We start from the raw sequence: 26,937 nt of genomic DNA, 5'->3' as shown, positions 1-26,937 counted from the left end.
AATATGAGAAGTGTTTAGTTTTAGAGTTAACATACATATAAATATAAAAAAACATACACATAAATATTCCGAACTTCTGGGGATCTCGTTTAGTTTTCGACTCCCCGACTATTGCAGTGTTTTTCAGGCTGAACTTATGCTAATAATTGAGGCGGTGAGATGGGCACAGTGTGACGCGATATCAGGATGTGATATCTAAATTTCCACTCACAGTCAAGCGGCCATAAAATCCCTCACAAAGCTATCAACAACCTCAAAGGTTGCCCCGAAATGCCGCACATCCGTTTACAAGATGGCTGAGTAATTTCGTGTAAATGTAACATGAGTTTCCGGGGAAATTAAGGTCCGCTGAACTAGAGAGAATCGGCACCACCATTCCTAATGAAATTTTTTAAAATGAATACTTATTTTTTAATTATTTTCAGGAAAATCGAGTGAAAAATGGTGTAACGAGCCCACCTGCAGAATCACTCGAAAATTGAGGCCGATTCTCAACGCTAAGCGTACAGTATCCCTGTTGAGGCAAAACAAAAAACAAAAAAAAACCTAGCCTTATAAGCAGACACGCTCAGAGGTTAGGCGTGTAGACACGATTTCTGCAGAAGCTGTCTAAACGAAGAAGAGGAGGAGACGATCTCGCACTTTCTGTGCCACTGTCCTGCTCCATCCAAACGAAGATGCATCACTTTAGGTAGATAATTTTCCAATGAGTTGGATGATCTAAGCACTGTGAACATCAGGGAAATTTTGAAAAGTTGTGATCTTGGTTTTAGGGAGATTAGGAGAAGTCCCAATGCACATTCACTAAAGGCTATGGGCCTGAGTGTGTCACATGGTGCACATAGCCGCTGCAATCTAACCGAACCTAAGAAATTCCAGTTAATTTTATGTTTAAAGAAAATTTTCAAAATAAAAAAACTTATTTACATATGTGAAAAAATTTTCAAATTTGAATAATTCAAGCCACTACCTATTATTTTATTTAACAACATTAGTTTTATTTAACAAATGTAGTTTTAAAAGACTTTGAATACTTTAAATGTGTGTTTTTTTTTAATTTTATTTATTTGATTTAGTTTTTTTTATTATATATTCAATTTTTTTTTTAATTTTATTTATTTGATTTAGTTTTCTTTTATTGTAATATATATTCAAATTTTTTTAGTTTTTATTTATTAAATTATTTTATATTTGTTTAATATTATTTATTTGTTATAGTTATTTTTTTTATTTTATTATGTATTACATTTTTTTTTTTTAATTTTTATTATTTATTAAAATTTTTTTTAAATTTTATTTAATTGATTTAAGTTTTTTTTTGTTTTTATTTTTTATTTATTCTTAACTTCTTTTTACTTGATTTAAAATTTTTAAATTTCCAAATATTTAGTTTTTGCTTAATTTTTATTTTGTCAGCTCATATTGATGTTGTTGTAGCAGCGTAAACAATATGTACGGGAAATGCCGCTGGCGTGACAGTCCTTGGACGGATGAAAATCCGGGTCGTTCTGGTAGCGTAGTACCGACTGTCATGGGAATGAGCTCATATTGATATGATATTTTACCTCAACTAGAAGTCATCTTCAAGAACTCTAATTTTTTGTCTAAAAACGTTTTTGAATTCTTATATTACATTTTTTATTTTCTAAAGCATTTAATTATATTTTGCGTTGTTTGAATTTATTCAATTCTCAAAGTTAATTGTTTAGTGTTTTTCCCCAAAACTCCGAAGTTCTTAAAAACATTAAACACTTTAAATTTTCAATTTTTCTTTAAATTTTTTGAAGTGTTTTTATTTATTTATTTTTATTTTTTTTTTTTTTATTTTATTTTATTTTATTTTATGTTCTTTTTATTTATTTTTATTTTATTTTATTTTATGTTCTTTTTATTAACTACTAGTATCACCCAGTGGGCTTCGCACCACCATACATAAAATGCTTTTTTTATATCGCAAGAAATTTTTCATATTAAGTTTTCTTTACCATATAGAACTCGTAAAATGTTTAAAGAGTTGAATTAGTTGATTTTTTTCATTCAACATACTTTCTAAAGATGTCACAATAGCCTTTTCTGTACTTTTTTAAAATTTGATTGTTGTGGTCACCTATATACAGGTAAGGTGAAAGAGCCGATAAAAACTTGTAATTAAACTTTGATTCTTTAGTTTCCATTGCAATTTTTTACGCTAAATAAATTATGCTAAAATAAATAAAGTTAAAAATGTTTTTCCAGTTCCTTGAATGCTCCAGTTTTTATTATATTTTCGCCCAAAATTAATATTAACATAATACACTTACAACCACAACAATACAACAGAAACGCTCATAAGCGGCTGTGTATTTGTTATTGTTTTTCCCATACAGGCATTTCGTATGAGAGGAAACCATTACTCACATAAAGTATCATAACTCAGGAACGGCTGCACCGATTTCAATCAAACTTCACACAAACCACCTCCTCAAAGATAGAAAAGAACTCTAAAATTTTTGTGTCAATCGGTTCAGCGGTTCTTGAGTTATAAGATTACCAAGGAAATGTAATATATAACGACAACTTGAAATAACCCAGGATCAGCAGTGTGGTTAGGAATTTCAGCTGATATGAGGCTATCGATTTGATCCGGAGTTATTTTATGTACCAGCCAAATTAGTATATGTGCGTGCGGCAATCCCCTTTTCTGCCATTCGATGGAGTACATATGGCAACGCACCTCCCCAAATACATATAATTTCACAATTAAATCCATAAGTGCTTTACATTTTTGCCGAAATGGATACTCATGTGGTTCAAACACATCCTAGGGTTATCCAGGTCCACGTTTTGGTCTATATCTCGAGACCCTAGTTACGGAGGGGCATTAAAAATACTCTATACTATAGAATCATCAGCAGCTTCCATTTGCTACCCATATTGTACAAACACATCCTAGGGTTACCCGGGTCCACGTTTTGGATTATATCTCGAGACCCTAGTCACGGAACGGTATGAAAAATACTCTATACTATAGAAATCATCAACAGCTTCCATTTGCTACCCATATTGTACGAACACATCCTTAAGTTATCGGGGTCCACATTTTGGGCGATATCTCGAGACCCTAGTCACGGAGCGGCATCAAAAATACTCTATACTATAGAATCATCAGCAGCTTCCATTTGCTACCCATATTGTACAAACATATCCTAGGGTTACCCGGGTCCACGTTTTGGATTATATCTCGAGACCCTAGTCACGGAACGGTATGAAAAATACTCTATACTATAGAAATCATCAACAGCTCCCATTTGCTACCCATATTGTACGAACACATCCTTAAGTTATCGGGGTCCACATTTTGGGCGATATCTCGAGACCCTAGTCACGGAGCGGCATCAAAAATACTCTATACTATAGAATCATCAACAGCTTCCATTTGCTACCCATATTGTACAAACACATCCTAGGGTTACCCGGGTCCACGTTTTGGATTATATCTCGAGACCCTAGTCACGGAACGGTATGAAAAATACTCTATACTATAGAAATCATCAACAGCTCCCATTTGCTACCAATATTGTACGAACACATCCTTAAGTTATCGGGGTCCACATTTTGGGCGATATCTCGAGACCCTAGTCACGGAGCGGCATCAAAAATACTCTATACTATAGAATCATCAACAGCTTCCATTTGCTACCCATATTATACAAACACATCCTAGGGTTACCCGGGTTCACGTTTTGGCCTATTTCTCGAGACCCTGTTATCCGATTCTTAAAATTTTAAAACACAAACCATCTACTGAATAGTCCAAACAAATCCTAAAAATTTGGTTTGGATAGGTGAGCCCGTTCTTGAGTTATAAGATTACCAAGGAAATGTAACTTCTTTTTATATATATAGATTTTGTTTAACAACGTTTTATATTTGTATCTTATAATTATTTTCTATGGCATAGAACAAGCTTATTGAACCTATTTTCATTTATGTAAGTTTTTCTTGTTTTCATTAGTCAACATTCTTTTTGGAATTTATTATTCAAATCATGTCGTTTTTCTGTTATAATTTAATTACTGTGCTCCGATTATTTTAATTGAATTTTATTTCTTCTTTTCTACTTCATCTTATTGTTAGAAAGTAAGAAATTAGGCTCTTTTTATTTTATTTATTTGTTTTTCAAATTTTATTTATTTTATTTTATATTTTTATTTTTTTGAAGTTTATTTATTTATGGAATAAAATTTATTTATTTTATTTATTTGATTTGATTTATTTATTTTGTTTTTTGTCATTTTTTACTTTCATCATTTCATTCATTTTTAATATTTCATGTTTTTGTTAAATTGCTTCAAAATAATTTTGTTTTTTTTCTATTTTAAATAAGATTTTTAAATTTTAAATGAATTTTTTTTTTTTAAATTGCCTTAAATTATTATTTGGTTCTTTCTATTTTTAAACTGTTTTGTAATATATTACAAAATTTCTCCCAACAATTTTTTTTATTTTATGTTGTATTATTTTGCATTTTTCCACTTTCGTAATCGTGCATTCTCGTCTGTGTTTCGATAGCCATCGCATAAGTAAATTAAATTTATTTAAAATAATTGAAATTGCAAGTCAATTTAATGAAATGCTTCCTCATACATAATCAAGCGATCTGTAGAACTCAAAGTGAGGAAAAACTGAAAAAAGTTTTTTTTTACATTTCTTGACACAATTTTACGATTGTCGTAAGCGCAGCTGCAACGCATCATTTTGCCAAATTTGCCAATTCTTTTTTAATTTCTATGTAAAATAAGCCAAAATAAAGTCAAACCCACCGACGGCCCCGCCCATCCCACTACATATGTATGTATTACAATACATATCCCAACCTAATCGCAGCGTGTTGGCTAATTTGACGTTGACAATCATGCCATCTCCCCCAACAACCCCTTCCAAGTTGAGTGGGTGGCCGGCCGGCCAAGCAAAAGCAACCATGAATGCTCAGCTGCAAAAAGTAGCACACATGCACACATTCCTATACGGAGGTATAGGTATATTGGGATATATGTACACCCATATGCAAGAACAGCATAACTAAAAGCAAAGAAATTTCAGTCATTAGGTGTGTGTATGCCTTTTTGGGTGTACATACGTGTGTATTTGTGGTGCAGCTCAATCGGAGCCAAAAATATATTCGAATTCTGTGTGAAAATTGTGTAATATTCTTACAGGTTAAATAATTCAGTTTCCTCCTCGTGCTGCTCAAAGATTTCATGTGTCTTTTTTTATGTGCAGCTATTTTCGGCACTTACTGGCATACTCACAAACATTTACATTTATGCGCCCACATGTACACATACTTAGATATGTACACATGTGTATGTGCGCTTTTTGATATCATAATTTATTGTACATTATTTAATATTTTGTCACATTTTTTCATTTTGTGGCTCTTTGCTAATATTTTAGTAGGTCGCCCCGGCCGTAAATCGCATTTCTTTTTAATATGCAAGTACATATATACATATATACATACATGCGTATATATGCACTACCTGTTGTTGCTTATTGAGTAGTTTTTTTCGGCTACAATACATGCATGTGTTTGTTTGGCTGTGTGTCTGCACTCACGAGACTATTTCGTTTTATGACAGCCACCGGTATTTAGGTGATGTTCGCAATTATCTGACGTCTCATCGTTTGAGGCCGGGCAGCACCTGTGTCAGTGTGCCTATGTTAGGCTGCCCAGTCTGCGCTCGATATTATTTTTTGCCACATCAGCAAATTATATCTCGTTGAAATTTTTGGTGCAATGCACTTTCCGTTTTTTTTTCAGATTTTTAGTAGATTAAATTGTAAAGTAGAATTGTTTAAGTTTTTGATTGCACGCAAAAATTGAATAATGCGACCCCCGTTCCTGGCTTGGCAAATTAAGCAGTTTTTTGTTTTGTTTTTACAAAAAACTCGTTTTTCAGAAAGTTTTCTTTAATATTCTGTGTAATGTAATTTAAATTTAATGTATATATATATAATTGGCGCGTACACCCTTTTTGGGTGTTTGGCCGAGCTCCTCCTCCTATTTGTGGTGTGCGTCTTGCTGTTGTTCCACAAATGGAGGGATCTACAGTTTCAAGGCGATTCCGAACGGCAGATATTTTTATGAGGAGCTTTTTCATGGCAGAAATACACTCGGAGGTTTGCCATTGCCTGCCGAGGGGCGACCGCTATTAGAAAAATCTTTTTCCTAATTTTAATAATTTGAAATTTAATAAAAAAATAAAAAAAAATTTCAAATATTTTTATATTTGGTATGTCCCTATGTTCCGTACAGGTATAAAATGATCAAATACATATATATAAATATTTTGCACATAATTCATAAATCCTTGAAATATATTTAACAAAATTACGACTATAATTTTTTTTGTGAAATTTTGAATTTTTCAAAATTTAAAATTCCAAATTCCTGAATTCGATTTTTTACCATAGCCTCTGTTTTAAATATTTCGCTACAGTATTTCCTTTTTTCTTCTTATTATTTTCATTAATAGTTCTTAAATACAATTTTTGTGTTTTCGTTTTCTTTCCAGTATCCGCAGTTTATGTATCCAGTGCGGCAGTTGGAGTCGAGTCGGGACGTCAACGTCATGCGCCGCTCTACGGACGATTTGTGGTCGAAGAAGAGCTTCCTGCAACACATCGAGATGTCATGCATCACGTAAGTAATGAAAAAAATATAAATCATAGTAAAAAGCACGTTTTAAGTAAAATTTTATAAAAATACAACTTTCATGCCTGAAGTTTATTATTAAACTTTTCATTGAATCGATGAAAATAATCATTAAATTTTTTTGATAACATTTTTTTCTCTAATTTAATTTTAAAGCGTCACTTCTTAACTCCTAAATGTCAGTATCTGCACTCATAAATGGGAGAAACCTTTCTATTTAACTTTTCGTCGAATCGATGAAGTTTTGTAATAAACAAATTTTGTTTTTTTATCTAGTCTAACTATTAAGCAATATCTTTTGCCACTTCTTAACTGTTAAAAGTCAAAATCTGGATTCATAAATGTTAAACTTTTTGTCGAATCGATGAAAATTTTCAAACATTTGTTTTGCTGGCATTTTTGAATCTAGCTTAATTTTGCGGCAATATAATTCGTCACTTCTTAACTCCTAAAAGGCAGATCTAGATTTATATATTTGAAAAATCGTGGCATTAAACTTTTCGTCGAATCGATGAAAATTTCATTTAAAATGTTTTTACCTGGCTTAAATTTTCAGACAATCTATTTCGTCTCTTCTTAACTCTTAAAAGTTAGAATCTAGATCTAAATGTAAAAATCCTGTGTACTAAACGTTTCGTTGAATCGATGAATTTAGTTTTGAGGCAAGACATTTCGCGACTTCGAATTTCGATTTTATTTACTTGTTTATATACAATTGATATTCTTTGAAACAACACTCACTCGTTGAAACGATGAATTTCCATAGCTTGCGCTCGAGTTTGGCAGTATTTTAGCGCACCTACTGACCCTTCAATTACAAACATCTGATGCTTTTAACTGCATGCGTAGAAATTCGATTTTAGCACAATATTCATCTAAGCGAAAAAACAATTTTTTTTTACTTGTTTAAATTTATTATAAAAATTTGTGTGATGAAAATATTTATATCTACATTTTAAAGATGGATACTTTCATTTTACGAAACTTAAAAAAAATTTAACATTTGCGTAATGAAATTCTTATTCAGATTAAGGTTTGATATTTGTAATTTATTTTACTTACTGTTTCATGAGCTTTAAGGTTAGTCATCGAAACGATGAATTTCTAGAAGTGGCTGGAGTGGTAGAATTTCTTAGAACCACATTCATGTTTCAATGAAGAAATCTAGTATGTTCAAGTGCGTCCAAATTATAGTTTCACGAAATATTCCTCCAAACGATGAATTTCTGAAAGTCCTATTTATTATCTTACAGTAAAAAAATGTGTAAATACAGTAAAATATAATAATGTACCTATATTAAGCAGACCTATATTTTGCTCTTACAAACTTAATTCATTGAAAAGACGAACGTCCAAATTTCAACACAAATTTAAATTGTTAATGTATATTATTCTTATTTCTTCTAAATTCTCTAAGTAACCAAAATTTATTTAATTTTTTTTAACATTTTCAGAATTTTAATAAGTTTTTAATATCCTGATCCTAGTAATATCGGCTTAAAAAATTACAAAAATCCTCTTTTCAAACAATACTCGTTCAATTTAATAAACTAATAGCTTATTTAGTTACCCTTTTTATTTGATTTTTGGTATTTATTACTTTTAATTTTTTGTTTTTGCAATTTTCTAATTGCCTTACCGCAAATTTATTTACTCTCGTGCCGCAGTTTTTATGCTTCATTCTTCTTCTACATAAAAACCAAAGTTATGTACCTCCCATTATTCCGTTGTTTGCATGCAATCCATTTTTTTCATTGTAATAAATTTTATTGTATTTTTTTTCTTTCTTTCACTCTCTCAGCGATCTAGTCCGACGTCATCGTCTGAGGTGCGTGCCATGCAGGCACGAATTCCAACACATTTTCGTGATCCAGCCACGGCGCCGTTGCGAAAATTAAGTGTGGATTTAATTAAGACCTACAAGCATATAAATGAGGTAAGTACGAAGATGAATTTATGACGATTATTTTTGAAATGTGATGTTTTAGTTACTGTGAGAAATAGCTGAGGAATAAATTTTTTTTGTTTTTAATAAGAATTTAAAGGGCGCGGCACCTATTTCAGGAAATTTGGGCTATTCTTAGTTTTCAATGTGCGTGTTATTATACTTCTTGTTAAATATAGGTAAAATTTAAAAAAAAAAATTTATTTTTTAACAAAAAATATGAAAATCTCATTATTATCTTATAAAATCAACCAGATTAAAAAATATTTCTATAACCAACACTAACGTTTTGGATTTTACAACTCTTTTCGTCATTTTATAATTTTTTCCCCCCTGCATCCCGTTCACATTTACAAAGAAAAAAAGTGTCAACAAATCATCGCTTTGACAATGACGAAACCAAATCCGAAACGCACCGTTAGCAGTGCGCCGCCCTTGACCCAAGTCAGCGATGACTTGTCATCAGCTGCCCGAAACAGCAATAGCAGCATAACAACAACTATGGCAAATTTTTCTCATCTGCGACATTGTTGCCACCTGCGTCAGCGCACATAAACACATACACATGCATTCATGCACATATACTTACTTGCTGTATATGTACGCAGGCAAAGTCATTGAATTGCCTTTTAATCGAATGGAGGAGGGGCGAGTAGACAGGCGGGCGATTGAACAACCCAAGTCTGTGATATTCTAAACTGCTGCGGTCATCAATACAAACTTTCACATGCATGGCTGCATGTGTGTGTATGTATGTACATATGTGCACATTACTGCGTAGAACTAACAGTGCGCGAGTCCATTCTGTCGGTATGATCCTCCCCTGGCTCTTTGGCGTGCCGCTTTTTCTTGGCGTTTTTGCGTCGTCTCGGTATTCATGGCGCACGTGTGCTTATTTGCATATGTGTGTGTATAGAAGCTTGCGTTTGTATAAATAGCGAACAATAATTGCAAATAGCAATTGACGACACCGGAAAAGTGAAATATATGATTTTCCAATTGATTTTAAATAATTTAACGCGTGCCTGCCTGACTGCCTCTGGGTTGTAGAGAGAGGAAAGGGGGTGCTAGGAGTCAGCAGAAATTTGGCGATTTTTTTTTACTAGTAAAAGCGTCAGCAACAATTTTTTTTTATAAAATATATTGTATAATTTTAGAGATTTTTTGAAATTTCAATTGAAGGACCTTGTAAATTTATGAAATACTATTCCTTGACTGAAATGCTGTGAAAACTGATGCTTGCACTTTCATTTTTGTTTCGTTTTGAGAACATAGGAAACGTTGAATTCTCATATTTTTTTAACATAGTAAAAAGCAATTTTGAATATTTTAGGATATTTTCAGAGAATCTAACATAGAAAACATTAAATGGCATTTGCAGAATGAAGAATTGTTTTTGTTTTCCTTTGTTTTTTGGGCATAAAAAAACAACTTCAGCTGACTTAAAAAGCATCGAAAACATGGAAAATATTGGCTTTTTATAATATATACTTGTTTAAAAGCTGTTCTTGAACAATTTCCATTCGGTTTTGGCCGAGTTTAACAAAGCGCGCCAGTCGTTTCTTTCTCGTACTAACCGGCGCCAGTTGGACACACCAAGTGAAGCCAAGTCCTTCTCCACCTGATCTTTCCAACGCAGAGGAGGCCTTCCTCGACTACCACCAGCTGGGACCGCATCGAATACTTTCAAAGCCGGAGCGTTTGTATCCATTTGGACGACATGATCCAAAGCTCATACAGCTCATCGTTCCATCGTCTGCGATATTCGCCGTTGCCAACGTTCATAGGTCCAAAAATATTCCGCAGAATCTTTCTCTCAAACACTCTGGGCGTCGCTTCATCGGATGTTGTCATCGTCCAAGCTTCTGCGCCATACGTTAGGACAGGCATGATGAGAGTCTTGTAGAGTGTTAGTTTTGTTCGTCGAGAGAGGACTTTACTGCTGAGTTGCCTACTTAGACCAAAGTAGCACTTGTTGGCAAGAGAGATTCTACGTTGGATTTCAAACTGACATTTTTATCGGTGTTAATGCTGGTTCCTAAATAAACGAAGTTTTTTACAACCTCGAAATTACAACTGTCAACAGTGCCGTGGGTGCCGATACGCGAGTGCGCCGACTGTTTGTTTGAAGACAGGAGGTACTTCGTTTTGTCCTCGTTCACCACCAGACCCATTCGAAGGTAAAACTAACAGCGCGGTTGTTAAGGCCGATGATGTCAATATCATCGGCATACGCCAGCAATTGTACGCTCTTATAAAATATTGTGCCTGAGCGATTAAGTTATGCGGCTCGTACGATGGTCTCCAACATCAGATTAAAGAAGTCACACGACAGCGAGTCACCCTGTCTGAAACCTCGTTTAGTATCAAACGGCTCGGAGAGGTCCTTCCCAATTCTGATGGCGCAGCTGGTGTTGATCAACGTCATCTTGCAAAGCCGTATTAATTTTGCGGGGATACCAAATTCAGACATCGCGGCATACAGATAACTCCTCTTCGTACTGTCGAATGCAGCTTTGAAATCGACGAAAAGATGGTGTGTGTCGATTCTCCTTTCGTGGGTCTTTTTCAAGATTTGGCGTATTGTAAATATTTGGTCGATGGTAGACTTTCCAGGTCTAAAGCCACACTGATAAGGTCTAATCAGTTGGTTGACGGTGGGCTTCAGCCTTTCACACAATACGCTAACTAGAACCTTATAGGCGATATTTAGAAGACTAATCCCGCGGTAATTGGCACAGATTGCAGGATCGCCCTTCTTATGGATTGGGCAGAGCGCACTTAAATTCCAATCGGCAGGCATGCTTTCATCCGACCATATTTTGCATAGGAGCTGATGCATGCACCTTACCAGCTCCTCACCGCCATGTTTGAATAGCTCAGCCGGCAGTCCGTCGGCTCCCGCGGCTTTGTTGTTCTTTAGCCGCGTTATCGCTATTCTCACCTCGTCATGGTCGGGTAGCGGAAGGTCAATTCCGTCGTCATCGATTGGGGTATCGGGATCTTCACATTCTCGTGACATGCGCAGCTATCACTGTTTAACAGATTCGAGAAGTGTTCCCTCCATAATGTAAGATTGCTCTGGATGTCAGTCACCAGTTCGCCGTCTTTGTTCTTACAGGAAAATGCCCCGTTCTTAAAACCTTCTGTAAGCCGCCGAACTTTCTGGTAGAATTTTCGGGCGTTGTTCCTGTTGGCCAGCATTTCAAGCTCTTCGCACTCACGTAATTCGACCTCTCGTTTTTTCTTTCGGATAATACGTCTCTCTTCCTTTTTTAGCTCTCTGTAGCGATCCCACATGGCTCGCGTTGCGCCCGATCGCAGCGTGGATCTATAGGCGGCATCCTTTCTTTCTGCGGCAGCATGACATTCCTCGTCGTACCAATTGTTTTTTCGGGCTCGCCGGAATCCTATTTCTTCTTCGGCGGCGGTACGTAGGGAACGAGAAATGTTGCTCCATTGCTCGTGCATGCCGGTTTGTTGGGCAGTGCTCTCTGAGAGCAGGAGTGAGAGTCGAGTGGCGAATCTTCTGGCTGTCTGTTGTGATTGCAGCATTTCGATGTCGAACATTCTTTGCGTAGGTAGATGTGCGTTTTTTGCTGCACAGAGGCGTGTGCGCAGTTTGACTGCAACAAGGTAATGCTCCGAGTCGATGTTGGGTCCTCGGATCGTACGTACATCTAATACACTAGAAGCGTGTCTTCCATCTATCACAACATGATCGATCTGGTTTCGCTTTTTCGATCAGGGGACAGCCAGGTAGCTTGGTGGATATTTTTATGCTGGAATCTGGTGCTGGACTCCCATGTTTAGGGCCCCGGCGCAGCCGATCAGCCTCTGTCCGTTACCGGATGTTTCGTTGTGCAGGCTGAATTTTCCGACTGTGGGACCAAAAACTCCCTCCTTGCCCATCCTGGCGTTGAAGTCGCCAAGCACGATTTTTATGTCGTGGCGGGGGCAGCGCTCATAGGAACGTTCAAAGCGCTCATAGAAGGAATCTTTGGTCGCATCGTCCTTCTCTTCCGTCGGGGCGTGGGCGCAAATTAGCGAGATGTTAAAAAATCGCGCTTTGATGCGGATTATTGCGAGACGCCTGTCCACCGGAGTGAACGACAGTACTTGGCGACGAAGTCTCTCTCCCACAACAAATCCGACACCGAATTTGCGCTCCTTTACATGGCAGCTGTAGTAGACGTCGCAAGGTAAAGGCTGACATCACTGCCATCTGTCCAACGCATCTCTTGGATGGCAGTGATGTCAGCCTTTACTCTCACGAGGACATCAACCAGCCTGGCAGAGGCACCTTCCCCATTAAGGGACCGGACATTCCAGGTGCATGCCCTCAAATCGTATTAATTATTTCGTTTGCAGGGGTCGTCATCAGTGTTGAAAGTTCTCATCCGAGGCTTTGTTGATGTTTTCATTGGGGGGAGTTTTTAAGTGGCGGGTCCCAAACCCAGTGCACAACCAGCTATCCTGGAATACTTTGCCTTCTCACGTTAGCTCACTCCCGAACGGGTGTTCGGAAGCTACCCAGAGGATACGTGGGCTAATCCCGGACGTTGTGAGCTGCTTGAACCATATGCAGAAGAATCGTCCTGGCCACTCCCAAGTGAATGGCGATCAGTAACTTTCCCTACTTGCGTGGACTTCTACACATGAAACCATCCTCCAAAATATGTGTCTTATTCTTCTATATTCAACTCTTAAGTAATTAAAAACAAAAACTAAAAAACATCGAATACATGAAAAACACAATGCCAATTGATACTGATCTAAAAAACATCGTAAACATTATTTTTCATTTATAAAATGACAAATGGCTTTTTTTATAATCAAATTTTAAAAGTAGTTCTTGAATCTTTTACAGAAATTTTCAGTTGAACTAAAAAACATCGTAAACTTAGAAAACATTGAATGACACTTGGTCATGGTATAGTCAGATATGGTTAAAAACAGTTCTTGAATATTTTACAGAAAGTTTCAGTTGAACTAGAAAACATCGAATACATAAAAATCATAAAATGTCATTTGTAGAACATAAAAAAATATGTCTTTTTGTCAGAATGCTTCTGTTTATTGTCTAAAAAGCAGTTCTTGGATAATTTACTAAAAAGTAACAGCTGATCGAAAAAAAAACGTCGAAAGCACAGAACACGTTTGAAGAATGAAGAAGTTTTGAAATGACTTTTTATATAAATAAATAAATATGTGCCTTTATTCTCGAATATGCTTAAATAATTAAAAAATAAACAAAAGCTCAGCTGATCTAAAAAAACATTGAATGCATAGAAAACATTCAATGTCAGTTTTATAATGAAAAATTGTGGTTTTTGGAAAAAATACTTGCATATGTTCTTTAAAAAGCGGCTTTTGAATAATTTACAATACAAAAAAAATATCGGCTGAACGAAAAAAAACATCGAATATAAAAACATTAAATTTCGTTTATAGAATGAATAATTATTTTCGTGTTTTTTTTTTGTAAAAGATATGTTTAAATAATAGTAAACAGTAAATCATCGAAAATATTGAAATGCGCTTTTAAATACTTCAATACAGTTTTTGTAATGTATTGCCTGTTTTTTATTATAAATTGTAAATTAATCGAATCAAATTTTTTTATTTAAAATTTTTCTTAAATTAATTTTTTTTTTTTCAAATATTTAAAACTATGTACGTTGCTTTTTCAGGTTTTTTCTAGCTTTTAGCTTATTTTGTTTTTTCATATTTTTGATTTTTTTTTTGTTTCTACTTTGTTCTTTGTATTTTTTTATTTTGCTTTTTTCCATTTTGTTGTTTGTATTTTTTTCTTGAAATGACTTTTTATATAAATAAATATGTGCCTTTATTCTCGAATATGCTTAAATAATTAAAAAATAAACAAAAGCTCAGCTGATCTAAAAAAACATTGAATGCATAGAAAACATTCAATGTCAGTTTTATAATGAAAAATTGTGGTTTTTGGAAAAAATACTTGCATATGTTCTTTAAAAAGCGGCTTTTGAATAATTTACAATACAAAAAAAATATCGGCTGAACGAAAAAAAACATCGAATATAAAAACATTAAATTTCGTTTATAGAATGAATAATTATTTTCGTGTTTTTTTTTTGTAAAAGATATGTTTAAATAATAGTAAACAGTAAATCATCGAAAATATTGAAATGCGCTTTTAAATACTTCAATACAGTTTTTGTAATGTATTGCCTGTTTTTTATTATAAATTGTAAATTAATCGAATCAAATTTTTTTATTTAAAATTTTTCTTAAATTAATTTTTTTTTTTTCAAATATTTAAAACTATGTACGTTGCTTTTTCAGGTTTTTTTAGCTTTTAGCTTATTTTGTTTTTTCATATTTTTGATTTTTTTTTTGTTTCTACTTTGTTCTTTGTATTTTTTTTATTTTGCTTTTTTCCATTTTGTTGTTTGTATTTTTTTCTTTCTATTTTGTTCGTGTTTTTTAAATTGCATTTTTCTATAGTGTTTGGGTTTTTTTAATTTGTTTTGTATAAAATATTTTGTGTGTGTTTTTGTATTGTTTTATTTTATTGCTTTATTTTATTGTTTTATTTTATTGTTTTTTTTAATGTTTTTGTTTTTTTTTGCATTTTTTGTATTTGTTTTTTGTTTTTTTATATTTTTTGTTGTTTGATATATTTTTTCTTTGTCCTTTTATTTTTGTTTTCTATGCTTTTTGTTGTTTTTGTGTTTTTTCTTTTTTGTTCTTTGGGGTTTTTTATGACTTTTTTACTTAAATGTGAATATAGAAAACAGCAAAGAGAGTTTTGTATTATTTGGTTATTCTTCAAAACATGTCTATGATTATTATTAGAAATATAATGAACATCACAAAATATCTGATTATTCAGAAAAAAGATTTTTAGGAATTTTTATAATTTATTTATTTCGTCTACAGTTCTTACATGCTAATAGATTTATGTTTAATAGATTTATGTTAAATGTTTAACTATTTTAAATAAATTCATTAGACTTTTTCTTAAAATATTATTTTAAGGTAATTTTATTAATATTTCGCTTAAATTTTTTCAAAACAAAAAATCATTGCAAAAAAAAGAAACATTTCTGCTATCAAAATCTTAGTTTTGAAGTACTTAAAGTTCTATGCATTTTGAATGCCTTCATGTGCCCATATCCCTCCATATATACATCTCTCCAGTTGCATGTATTTAGGATGTTCACCAATAATAGCGCGAACCTCATACATACTTTAGCTATCAACGCTAAACACAACACTAGCATCCCCTTTTGACTTTTCACTTCTAACTATTTTTACATCGCCTTAGTGTTGGCCGCTATTTTGGTTTGCCATTTCAAACGTCAATTGATTTTGCTTGCCTTAGCAAAGCCTCAAACATCTGCTTCACTATTTTCGTGCATAATTTTTTTTTTAATTATTATTATTCTTTTTTTGTTTCTTTTTGCCTTCATGGAAATTCTATACCTTCGAAGGACGCTCGCTCTGCGCATTGCACACAGCAAACATCTCCGATTTCAGTGGCTGCTGCCGCTTTCGCTGCGTCGCCTCTACCACTACCACAGCCAGCCACTAGCTGGTTGGCTTTCTGTCGCCAAAAATACCCTTCACGGCGCGCTCAGCTGTCATCTGCCTGCCACTTCACTCTGTTGTCTGTTGGTGGGCTGCTTGCTTGGCTATAGCTGGCTGACTGGCGCCGCGCTGCACTCTGTAGCGTCTGCTGTGCTGCCAGCGTCTACGCGTCGGCATACACCCATTTTTAAGCGTTTCATTTCTATTTCTCTACATTTTTCTACAATTTCCCTACTTTGTTTCGGCTCATTTCTGGTGCGGCCATAGCTACTGTATAGTGAGTCGTCGCTTGCTTTGCAGCATTTTAGGCGCACACACACATGAATATGCTCTCTTCAGACGTGCTCTCCTTACATGTGCACGCATTTAACTCTCAACTGCAAGTAATTGGCCTGAAATAAGGGCAGCCGTAGATAAGTAAGTAGTAAAGTAAAGCTTTGGCATTCACGCGCTCTTCATTTTCGTCGAAGTTCTGCGCATTTACTCAGAGTATTGGGCTTTGCTGTAATTCTTTCGGAGTCTGCAAATCTCTACAAAATGTTGCAGCATCATTCTTCTCACATCCTTCTTGTTCATTCATCACATGTATAGAGACGTCGTTGTCGTGCTTCGTCCTTACATATACACGCGCAGTATACATACACTGCGCGCGCTTGCGTATCCGCACTTACACTTGTAGGTGTGTATATGTGGCTCGTACATACACACATGCATAGGCGCGCGCATTTTCTGACCATTATCGACGTTTTGACTTTCCCTGCTAATGTTTGTGGCGTTAGCAACAACTTTTTCCGCTTTGCCATTCTTCTATTCGCATGAGTTTTCATTGCATTCTAGCTGTATAGCTACAATATATGTATTCCACTACTCTTTGTGTGCGTGTGTGTGTATGTTTGAATTTATGTGTGCATTGGGTTAACGCTGTTGCTACCCCCGTGTGAAGCGTTCCCCTACCACCAGGCATCATTCATCATTGCCTTACTTCACCATATGCTCTTCTTCCATCGCGTACTTCCCTTTCTCTGCGTTGCCAGTTTGTGCCTGCCTACCTGCTTGCGTCTTTGGCTGTCGTTTAGCCGGCTTACTGTTTACATTTCTGTTTTTCCATTTGTCACTTTTGTCTGTCAGCCTCAAACTGTATTGCTTTTGCTCGAGACTCTTTATTTTACCATGTCCTTATTGGGGCTTGATTCGCTGCTTCATCTGCAGCAGCGCGCATTAATTTTTTATTTACAAATTTACCATTTTATTGCAAATGTATTTCATTGTTTCTATTTCTGGTTACCAAATGCTGCTGTAATTATTTATGCGCAAAGAAAGTTATAATAAATGGTTTATATTTCGTAATTACAAAGGTATTGTATACTTTAAAGAGTAGTATTTTCATAATTTTTGATTTGATTATGATGCATTTTTTCATGCACCATCATTTCACCAGTCTTCGCACTGTAGCGAATGATGTTCTAAGACTTCAAGTAGCCGAAAAACTGGCAAATTCTAAGTTATAACGTGTTTTTTTTGCATACTTTTAGATGGTTATAATAGTTTTAGTTTCATGTGCACAGCAAACAAATTTATTTAGAATATATCCAATTTTTTTGTCATGCAAAAGTACCAAACAGCTTCCCTAATGAGAGTTAGAAAAATAAAAAATTAAATTTAAGGGGTCCCGGTGGTCTAGAGCTCGAAAATTTGGGTGTTTTCAGTTTTTTTTTTTTTAATAAAAAGATATGAAAAGCGATATTTAAATAATTGAAATGATAATATGATTCGTGTTTTTTACAGTTTTGTAAACAATATTCAACATTTGTTTTTGACAACACCAGACCAAAAAAAGTAGTTTTGAGATAATTGAGTTTAAAATTTTGAAAGTGGCCGCGTGACGTAAATCTGACTCTACCTGATAAAACGGCTGAAGAATCGAAAATACTGGGAATACCCTTCCAAAACTTTATATTATATTCTTAAAAGCTAATAAAAAAAAAAAAAAAATAAATAAAAATAAATGAATGGACACTTTTTAGGCGCTTGCCACAAATCCTTAAGAATTCAAAAAAAAAAAAAGTGTTTCTCCTGAGCGGTCACCTCCCATAAGCGGGCAAATTGTTCAGTCCTCATATTTGACATATTTATTGTTGTATTAACTTGAATTTTTTTAGTTCGTTTTGAATTTTTATTTTGCTATGGGGTTTGAGAAAAATGTCAACCTCATTTACATGAGAATTTATTGGCGGATTGCAACTTTTTAAATAAAAATATATTTTACATAATAAAAATCTATACAAATAAATCCATTTTATTGCCAGTTAATGAAACAGAACTAAAAATCTATCAAATTCACAGGTTTACTATGCGAAAAAGAAGCGACGCGCCCAACAGACTCAAGGCGAGGATGATTCGTCGAATAAAAAGGAGCGCAAGTTATATAACGACGGTTACGATGACGATAATCACGATTATATAATTAAGAATGGCGAAAAGTTCTTGGATCGTTATGAAATTGATTCCCTTATTGGTAAGCAGTTAATTTTGTCCCCCCCCTTTTTTTGGAATGGAAATATCACTCATACTAACTTTTTTTCTGAAATTTTTCTCCTGCATAGGTAAAGGCAGTTTTGGACAAGTGGTCAAGGCGTACGATCATGAAGAACAATGTCATGTAGCGATAAAGATAATTAAAAATAAGAAACCGTTCCTAAATCAGGCACAAATCGAAGTGAAATTGCTGGAAATGATGAATCGTGCAGATGCCGAGAACAAATATTATATTGGTGAGTTTGTTGCGTTTGTGCCCATCAAAATTATTGATTACTTTAATTTACATTGATTTCTACTTGCAGTTAAATTAAAACGGCATTTCATGTGGCGCAATCATTTATGCTTAGTTTTCGAGTTGCTCTCCTACAACTTGTACGATCTACTGCGGAATACGAATTTTCGTGGTGTTTCATTGAATCTAACGCGTAAATTTGCCCAACAGCTTTGCACTGCACTACTCTTTTTGAGTACACCAGAACTGAATATAATCCACTGTGATCTAAAGCCCGAGAATATATTACTTTGTAATCCGAAGCGTTCCGCAATTAAGATTGTCGATTTCGGCAGCTCATGTCAACTGGGGCAAAGGGTGAGTACTACAACACACGGGCGTGAAGCGAAGAAACCACTGGTATGGGCAAGCGATTTGTGTGAATATTTTGTTTTGAGAAGAGAAAGAATTTTTGGCAAACAAAGGTGTTCTCATACATAAGGCTTTCAACTACTAGAATGCGAAAAGTACTTTTTAATTTCGAAAATAGATTTATTTGGTTTATTTTTTTTTAAGGAAGCAGAAGCTTGCCTAGTCTATTTGTAGTATTCTTAAAACTGTGTGCGAGTATATCGTAACTTATGAAATTGTTTTATAAATAAAAGGAGAATTCTCGCGGAATCCGTTTCGACACTACTGTTTTTTTATAAATAATTGTAATTAACATTGCCGGATGTCAGTGTTATTTAGTAAAAACATTAGAAACAGCTTTAGAAAGCTGTAAGCGAAATTTCAAAGAGCTGTCATTTCAAGCAAACATATATTTCGAAAAAAATTATTTTCAATATTGTTATTATATTTCGAAAAATGTATTTTCGAAGTTATACTTAGATTTCGAAGAAATTGTTTTCGAAGATATAAATATATTTCCAAAACTGTATTTTCGAAGCTATACTTGTATTTCGAAAAAGTGTTTTCGAAAAATGTATTTTCGAATTTATACTTATGTTTCGAAAGAAGTAATTTCGAAATTATAATTTATTTCGAAAAACATATTTTTGTAGTTATAATTATATTTCAAATAAAGTATTTATAGAAAAGTGACAAGAAGAAAAACAAATAAAGGGCCTTTCAAAAGACGCGCTTAGATGTTGTTTTAAAAAATTGTTGTTGAAAAATAGAGATTCTTCAGGTTTTATTTATTAGAAACCCTTATTAAAAATACGGCTCTTTAACAATTATATGTGAAAAATTACATAATTTAAATGCCCACCATGAGCACGTCTAAAAGTAAAATTAGCCAAACAGTCGATTCATGAATGCCCAATTTTTGAGAATGTTGAGCGTCGAGTAATCGATGCTGAAGTTTGTCCAGCAACACTTTGCGCTACAACAGCAATCATCGCAACAGAATGTCCAGTTTTTGGTCTGCCAGTCGTTTTTCCATCCTCAATAGAACCAGTTTCTTGAATATTATATTATTTTTTTTATATTTTGTTTTTAATTTTTTGAGAAAAATTTAGTTAAAAAGAGTAAGTTAGATGTTCGAAATGATCTATTATAAAAAGAGATACCATATTTTAAAGCCAGAGATTTTTATAAAACAAATTCATGAGACAGTTACAAAACTTGAATTTTTTTTTAACTAAAAAACAAATGTAAAAATAGTTTTCGTTTGAAATTTGGGAGTAGAGTTTTTGTAAACTAATTAGAAGCGATTTTTCATGTACTTTGTAATATGTCAACGTGAAATTGTTTGATATTTAAAGCAAAAAAAAAATTGTCTCCAACAAAAAAAATTACTTTATCAACCAAATCGTCTTACCTGCATCTTTTAATGTCCAGTATGATTTTTTAAATATTTACTAATAACGTCTTATTTCTCTTTTTCCCGCTCCCCACACACCTTCAGATATATCAATACATTCAATCACGTTTCTATCGTTCGCCGGAAGTGCTACTCGGCATCCCCTACGATTTGGCGATCGATATGTGGTCGCTCGGCTGCATTCTAGTTGAGATGCATACCGGCGAGCCGCTCTTCTCCGGCTGTAACGAGGTCGATCAAATGAACAAAATTGTCGAGGTACTCGGCATGCCGCCGAAATATCTGCTCGATCAGGCGCACAAGACACGCAAATTCTTCGACAAAATCGTCTCGGACGGTTCGTATGTGTTGAAGAAGAGTCAAAATGGACGTAAATACAAACCGCCGGGTTCACGTAAACTACACGACATCCTCGGCGTTGAGACAGGCGGGCCAGGTGGACGACGTTTGGATGAGCCGGGGCATTCAGTGGCGGATTACTTGAAATTCAAAGACTTAATATTACGAATGTTGGATTTCGATCCGAAGACACGTGTCACACCATACTATGCCTTGCAACATAATTTCTTCAAACGTACAACCGATGAGGGTACGAATACGGCAGCGAGCATAGCAATATCATCACCGTCGGTCAGTTCGACGTCGTCGTCTGTGGCGATGGTAGTGGGTAATCAACAGCAACAGCAACAACAGAGTCAACAGCAACAGGCACAACAACAGCAACAGCTGGTGTCAGCCGGTGCGTTGCAACATCCAGAGCCACAATCGCACGGTGAGTTTGTTAAACGCTTCAAATACTTTTAATAAAGCAAAAACAAATGAAAACAGAAACAAAAACAAACAAAAAAAAAAATAAGCACACCCACATGCACGTACAAATGCACCCCGCCCACTCACTTATTAGTAAAATGACGACTTAAGAATTAGAAATTTTCAACATTTACGTTGCATTGATTACACATTTGATTTCAAATATAGAATTTATTTATTCGAATAATATTATAAGTAATTAAAATTGGTAGTCGAAATGCTACAAAACAATAAGAAAAAATTAAAAATAAACTAAAATATTTCGTTGTGTTCTTAGCCATAGTTTTGTAAAGCTAAGGCACTTGTGACCTACCTGGGTATGCGCCGATCCAATTGATTTGAACATTTTTAATTTTTGTTAAACCACTTAGCGTTATGTATAACTGCCATATGCCATAGATCAATAAACAGTTTTTTTTGTCATTAATGTTTTAGAAAAATTTAATTCTCCTAAATTTGATCGTACAGGGTCGGTCGCATACACTAGCATGCCGCGAGTGCCTAGCTTAAATGGTTGTGAATGTCCTTTCACATACATTCATCTGTAGTATGTATCACACAAACACATAATCCAAACTTATACAATTTAGTGTTAACGCCATTCACTATGATTTACTTATTTACATATTTACATAATTTATTACCGTATTTGCATAAATCATTTGGCTTATGAGTTAAATTATTAATTTTTGTAAATCTTACGAAAGTACAAATAAAAAAACGAACTGTGGCTTGCGAGCACACTAGTATACAAGACGAGATCCAACAACTTTTCTTTTTACTGCGTACAACCAAAAAAGGCTGATTTTCTTTTTGTTGTGGGAGGTATGATATTATTTTAAACATATTTTGGAACGAACTGGAACTAAGTAGGAGAGGTTTAGACGCATGTTTTTATAGCTAGAAAAAAAACTAAAAAAAAATATAAAAAAATTAAAATATTAAAAAACAATATGAAAAAAATGTTATTTAAAAAAAAAACTTTTTTAACTTTTAAGAAGGTAAAAGTGCCATAATATATTTTTTAAGTGGCAATATGTCCTAAGCTTTTATTAAGAATGATTTTTAGTAAATCATTAATAGTAGTGCAAAAGTGAGTCGCTGTGCAACCTTGGCAGCCAGTTTCTGGGACATGTTAAGATAATTTGGGACATTCACAATTTATTCTAAATTTCCAAAAAAATGTATTTCATAGGCTAAACTGCTATTATTCTAAAACAAAAAGCGTTCTGGGCCGATGGGGAGCTTTCCACGCATCTTGGAAGCGGAGGAGTTGTATGCTATCTGTTTCAATGCCGAGTTTAATTTAGACATGAATCAACGGAATGAGCGAAATGCCACTCTGAGCAGCACTCAAGGCTTTACTATCCTTTGAAGTTAAGTCCCCACTCGCCCTTGAATGTATCGAGAAACTGAATTTGTTAAGAACGCATAATCGCATCTGGCTTATTTGGGTCGCAAAACAAAGGACTATAAATAAGAGCGAAGTAGCGAACACATTGGCTAGAGAGGTTGCAGTCTTGTTAGCGAGTCGCTATGAAACTCATAACCCTTCCTAAGGGTTAACTGAGAATGCTCACAGGGCATTGCAGATTATGCACATCATCGAAAGTTTCGGAAGTTAGTTAAGATGGGGTCGAAATATTTTGACGCCTTGTGCTCCAAATAGGAGTTGAAGGAACCTATATAAATGCTTTCTGGGAATTTTGGCTTTAAGTGCTTTAAAATTTTTTTTAGAATTTTTGGGACTGCATTTAATTGAACAAAACAAAAAACACGAAAACTGTGAAAAACAGTTTCTAAACCGCTAACGAAGTAAACTCATCTGAATTCACTAACACTCACTTGTTTAATTTGTACGGGCAAAAAAACACGAAAATCCATTAGATATATTTTTTAATTTATACGAACAAATAAAAAGAATAATTGGGTGGTTTAATTTAAATTCCGAAATAGTTGAAATTTAATTTTTAATAATTTTTTTAGGGAGTTTTACTCTGTAGGTAGTTATTTAGTTTCGTAGAATTATTATAACAAAAAATTTATTTGATGATGCTTTTATTCAAAAAATTTAATTTTTATAAAAATTTAAATTAAAATTTTTTTTAAATAAAATAGCTTTTAAATAAATTTAAAAAACATTTTTTTTTATAAAAATTTAAATTAAAAAAGCTTTGTTTTTAATAAAATAGCTTTTAAATAAATTTTTTTTTAAATTTTTTTTATAAAAATTTTAATGAAAAGAAATAGTGTTTTTAATAAAATAGCTTTTAAACAAATTTAATTTTTTTATTTTTTTTTTAAGTTTTTTTTTATTTCTGTGGATATTCTTCGGTGATCTTGTAATTTATTATATGAATAATTTGTGTAGTTCTCTTAATGGGTTGTTTTTCTGAAAATAGAAAATTTAATTTATTTGAAAATTCTTCAGTTTCTTCAGTAAATTTGCATGCAAAAGTTATAGAAATTTTATCAGCGATTTCTTCCAGAAAACATGTACTAACTTTTGCGTAATTTTTTCTCTTTTTCTCTGTAAACAAAAACCAAAAATCCAACACTAAATAAACAATACGAAAATGATGCTTTTGAAAACGTTATAATTAAAAAATATATATAATAATAATGTTTATAAAACTAAATCAACTAACTCTCATCTACTAACTAACACATATGTAACGCTACTGTTATCGCAGACGATCGACGATGACCGGCAGTGCCTCGGGAGCAAGGCAGCTTAGCATCATCTTCATCATCAACTGCTTCCTCAGGTTCAACAACAGCAGCTATGGCAGGAGCATATGGCGGCGGTGGTGGCGGCGTCGGTGGGGGTGGTGGTGGCGGCGGCGTCGGCGGCGGGTCAGGGCAGACACAGCACTATGTCTAAAGTGCAGTAATAAATAAAGAAGCACATAAATTAAGAACACACAGACACCCACACGCACGCACGCACACACTTTCACACGTGTTCAGAAGGGCAAGTCTGCTGTGAAAGTAGGGAAAGGTGTCAAGCAGCACTTTTTAGTGTGGAGGCAGACAGTCAATCAGAGCGGATTGTGCTAGACGCAACGTCATCAGCGCGCGATCATCACCATTAAAACTCATGTGCATAAAGGGCATTGGTATTTTGTAGATAACATCACAACAAACACTTCATGGCATACAAACATACGATTACTTATACATACTTACATAAATATACATTCATATATATATATATACATATATATATATATATATATATATATTTAATAACATTCATGCGAAAGTGGAATTAACAAGAAGAGAATATATGAGAACTTAAATTTAAACTTAACTTAAAATGTAAGCATTGACTGCTGGGTTGCTAGAGAACTTAAGATGAATTGTAGGAGCAGAGGAAAGTGTACTAAAAGGAGTACTAAAAATGTAGTTTTATACAAATACATACATATATAATGCATACTAAAACACTCGAAAAAACCAATCAGCCAACTCACAAACAAAAGTACGTACTTTCATGCATTCACTTCTTGATCTCTACAAACAAACAAAAAAATAATAATAATTAAATAAACAAAAAGAAAACTCAACGAAAAAACACAAACTTTTTTTTTGTTTTATTTTACTTTTATTGCTTTTTAAACACACACACACATCGTATTTAAATTTGTGTATTGCAAGTTTTTGTATGCATGTGTAGCATATTTTAAGGCGCTAGCGCTGTAGAAAATAAATACATCGTTCAAACGGCGAAAGGCAGTCGAATAGGTTTAAAGGTAAATAAATAAAAAAATAAAATATGCTGCCTACCACTTTTTATAATTTTCAAAAGCATTTTTTTTAATTTTTACATTATTCGGAGCATTAAAAAACAATTTGCAAATTAAAATGTTGATGATGTATTTTTGAATTCCAAAAACTAGATACCTACATATAATCAGTGTTTTAATTTTTATATAAATTCATTTGTTCGAATTTTATAAAAGCTCATAAAGCTCTAGAGGTTTGCGACAAATATTTTAAAGGTGTTGAATTAAAATTTGTTTTGACATTTATTTATGATGACTAAACTTCTTTTTTTTTGTTTCAAAAGCTCCAAATCTGTCAAATTTTTCCATCTCTATGTACAGTGGTTTTTCTGGCTAAGCTTTTTCTGCAGCTTTCGGCCTTACGTGCATTGTAATTTTCTTGCAATAGAGCTTGCATTTTTTATTTTTGAATTAAAAAACTAGATTCGTACAATCAGCGTTGAACTTCATTGCTTGGAATTTTATAAAAGCTCATTAAGCTCAAGACTTTTTCGACAAATATTTTAAAAGTGTTAAATTTATTTTTTGACGTTTATTTATAAGGACTAAACTTCTTTTTTCTGTTTTTTCTTTTCTTTTCAAAAAGCTCCAATTCTGTCAAGCTTTTTCTAAACTATGTGTAGTAATTTTTTACGCAGAGCTTTTTCTGCAGCTTTTGGCCTTTGCTTGCTTTGTAATTTTCTTGTAATAGAGGTTTTGCGCTTAGTTGCATTGATTAAGCTTTTCAATTTTTTTTTTCAATCCAGCTGCGAATTTTTTATATTTTTGTCAAGCTTCCAAGCTTGTAAATATATATATATTTTAACCTATATACAAATATGTAAATATATATAATGTGCGCTACATTATAAGAAGCATATTTGTATCAGACTTTTTGTAAGGTTAATCTCGCTTGAGCCTTTTTCATATTCCAACTTTGTGTGTTCTATATTTGTCTTAAATTGAAACTTTCGAGCATTAAGAGTTTTAGGACTCTAAAACAATGCTAGCCGCATTAAGCTTTTGAGCTTTTTTAGAAATATTTTCTATTTCCCATTGATTGGCCAATTTAAGACTGATTTTTTTTACGCTTTTGAGCTTTTTTCAAATTCCGACTTTGCGTGCTTTATAATTTTCTTATAATGCAACTTTTGAGCATTTATGTGCCTATAGAGCTTTCGGGCCCTAATACAATATTAGCCGCATAAAGCTTTTGAGATTTTTTTTAGATATATTTTTATATCAGGTGTTTTCTTACTGGCCTTTCAGGTTCTTAATACACTGGTTGAAAATTGTAAGCTCTTGAGATATTTTTTTTTTTATATATTTTTTGTAAATCTATATTTTGCCATTGGCCCATTCAGGACATTTCGGGCTCTCTAATACAGTGGTTGAAAACATAAAGCCTTTGAGCTTTCTCAAAATTCCATTTTTTTGCGTCTTATAAGCTTCTAATGTTGAAGCTTTAGAGCCTGTGTATGCAATGCGTGACCTTTCATGCTCGCACTCTATTGAGATTTTAAGCTTTTTTCACCATTCAGATTTCAAATATTTTTGAGCAATGCAACT

At 33.7% G+C, this 26,937-nt stretch overlaps 1 protein-coding gene across 2 annotated transcripts in view; it reads left to right on the top strand.

Annotated features, from left to right (window-relative positions):
* Positions 1–26,937, top strand: part of LOC128858947 (serine/threonine-protein kinase minibrain) — a 133,263-nt gene that overhangs the window by 89,431 nt on the left and 16,895 nt on the right. For both annotated transcript variants that reach the window (XM_054095560.1, XM_054095559.1), the window contains 6 exons: positions 6,558–6,685; positions 8,499–8,633; positions 18,558–18,729; positions 18,818–18,985; positions 19,055–19,341; positions 20,876–21,563. In XM_054095560.1, the coding sequence (XP_053951535.1) occupies positions 6,558–6,685; positions 8,499–8,633; positions 18,558–18,729; positions 18,818–18,985; positions 19,055–19,341; positions 20,876–21,563 (1,578 nt within the window). The remainder of the gene's footprint in view (positions 1–6,557; positions 6,686–8,498; positions 8,634–18,557; positions 18,730–18,817; positions 18,986–19,054; positions 19,342–20,875; positions 21,564–26,937) is intronic.

Source organism: Anastrepha ludens, chromosome 3 (assembly GCF_028408465.1).
Source record: "Anastrepha ludens isolate Willacy chromosome 3, idAnaLude1.1, whole genome shotgun sequence".
NCBI lineage: Eukaryota > Metazoa > Arthropoda > Insecta > Diptera > Tephritidae > Anastrepha > Anastrepha ludens.
This window is presented reverse-complemented; position numbering and strand designations above follow the sequence as displayed.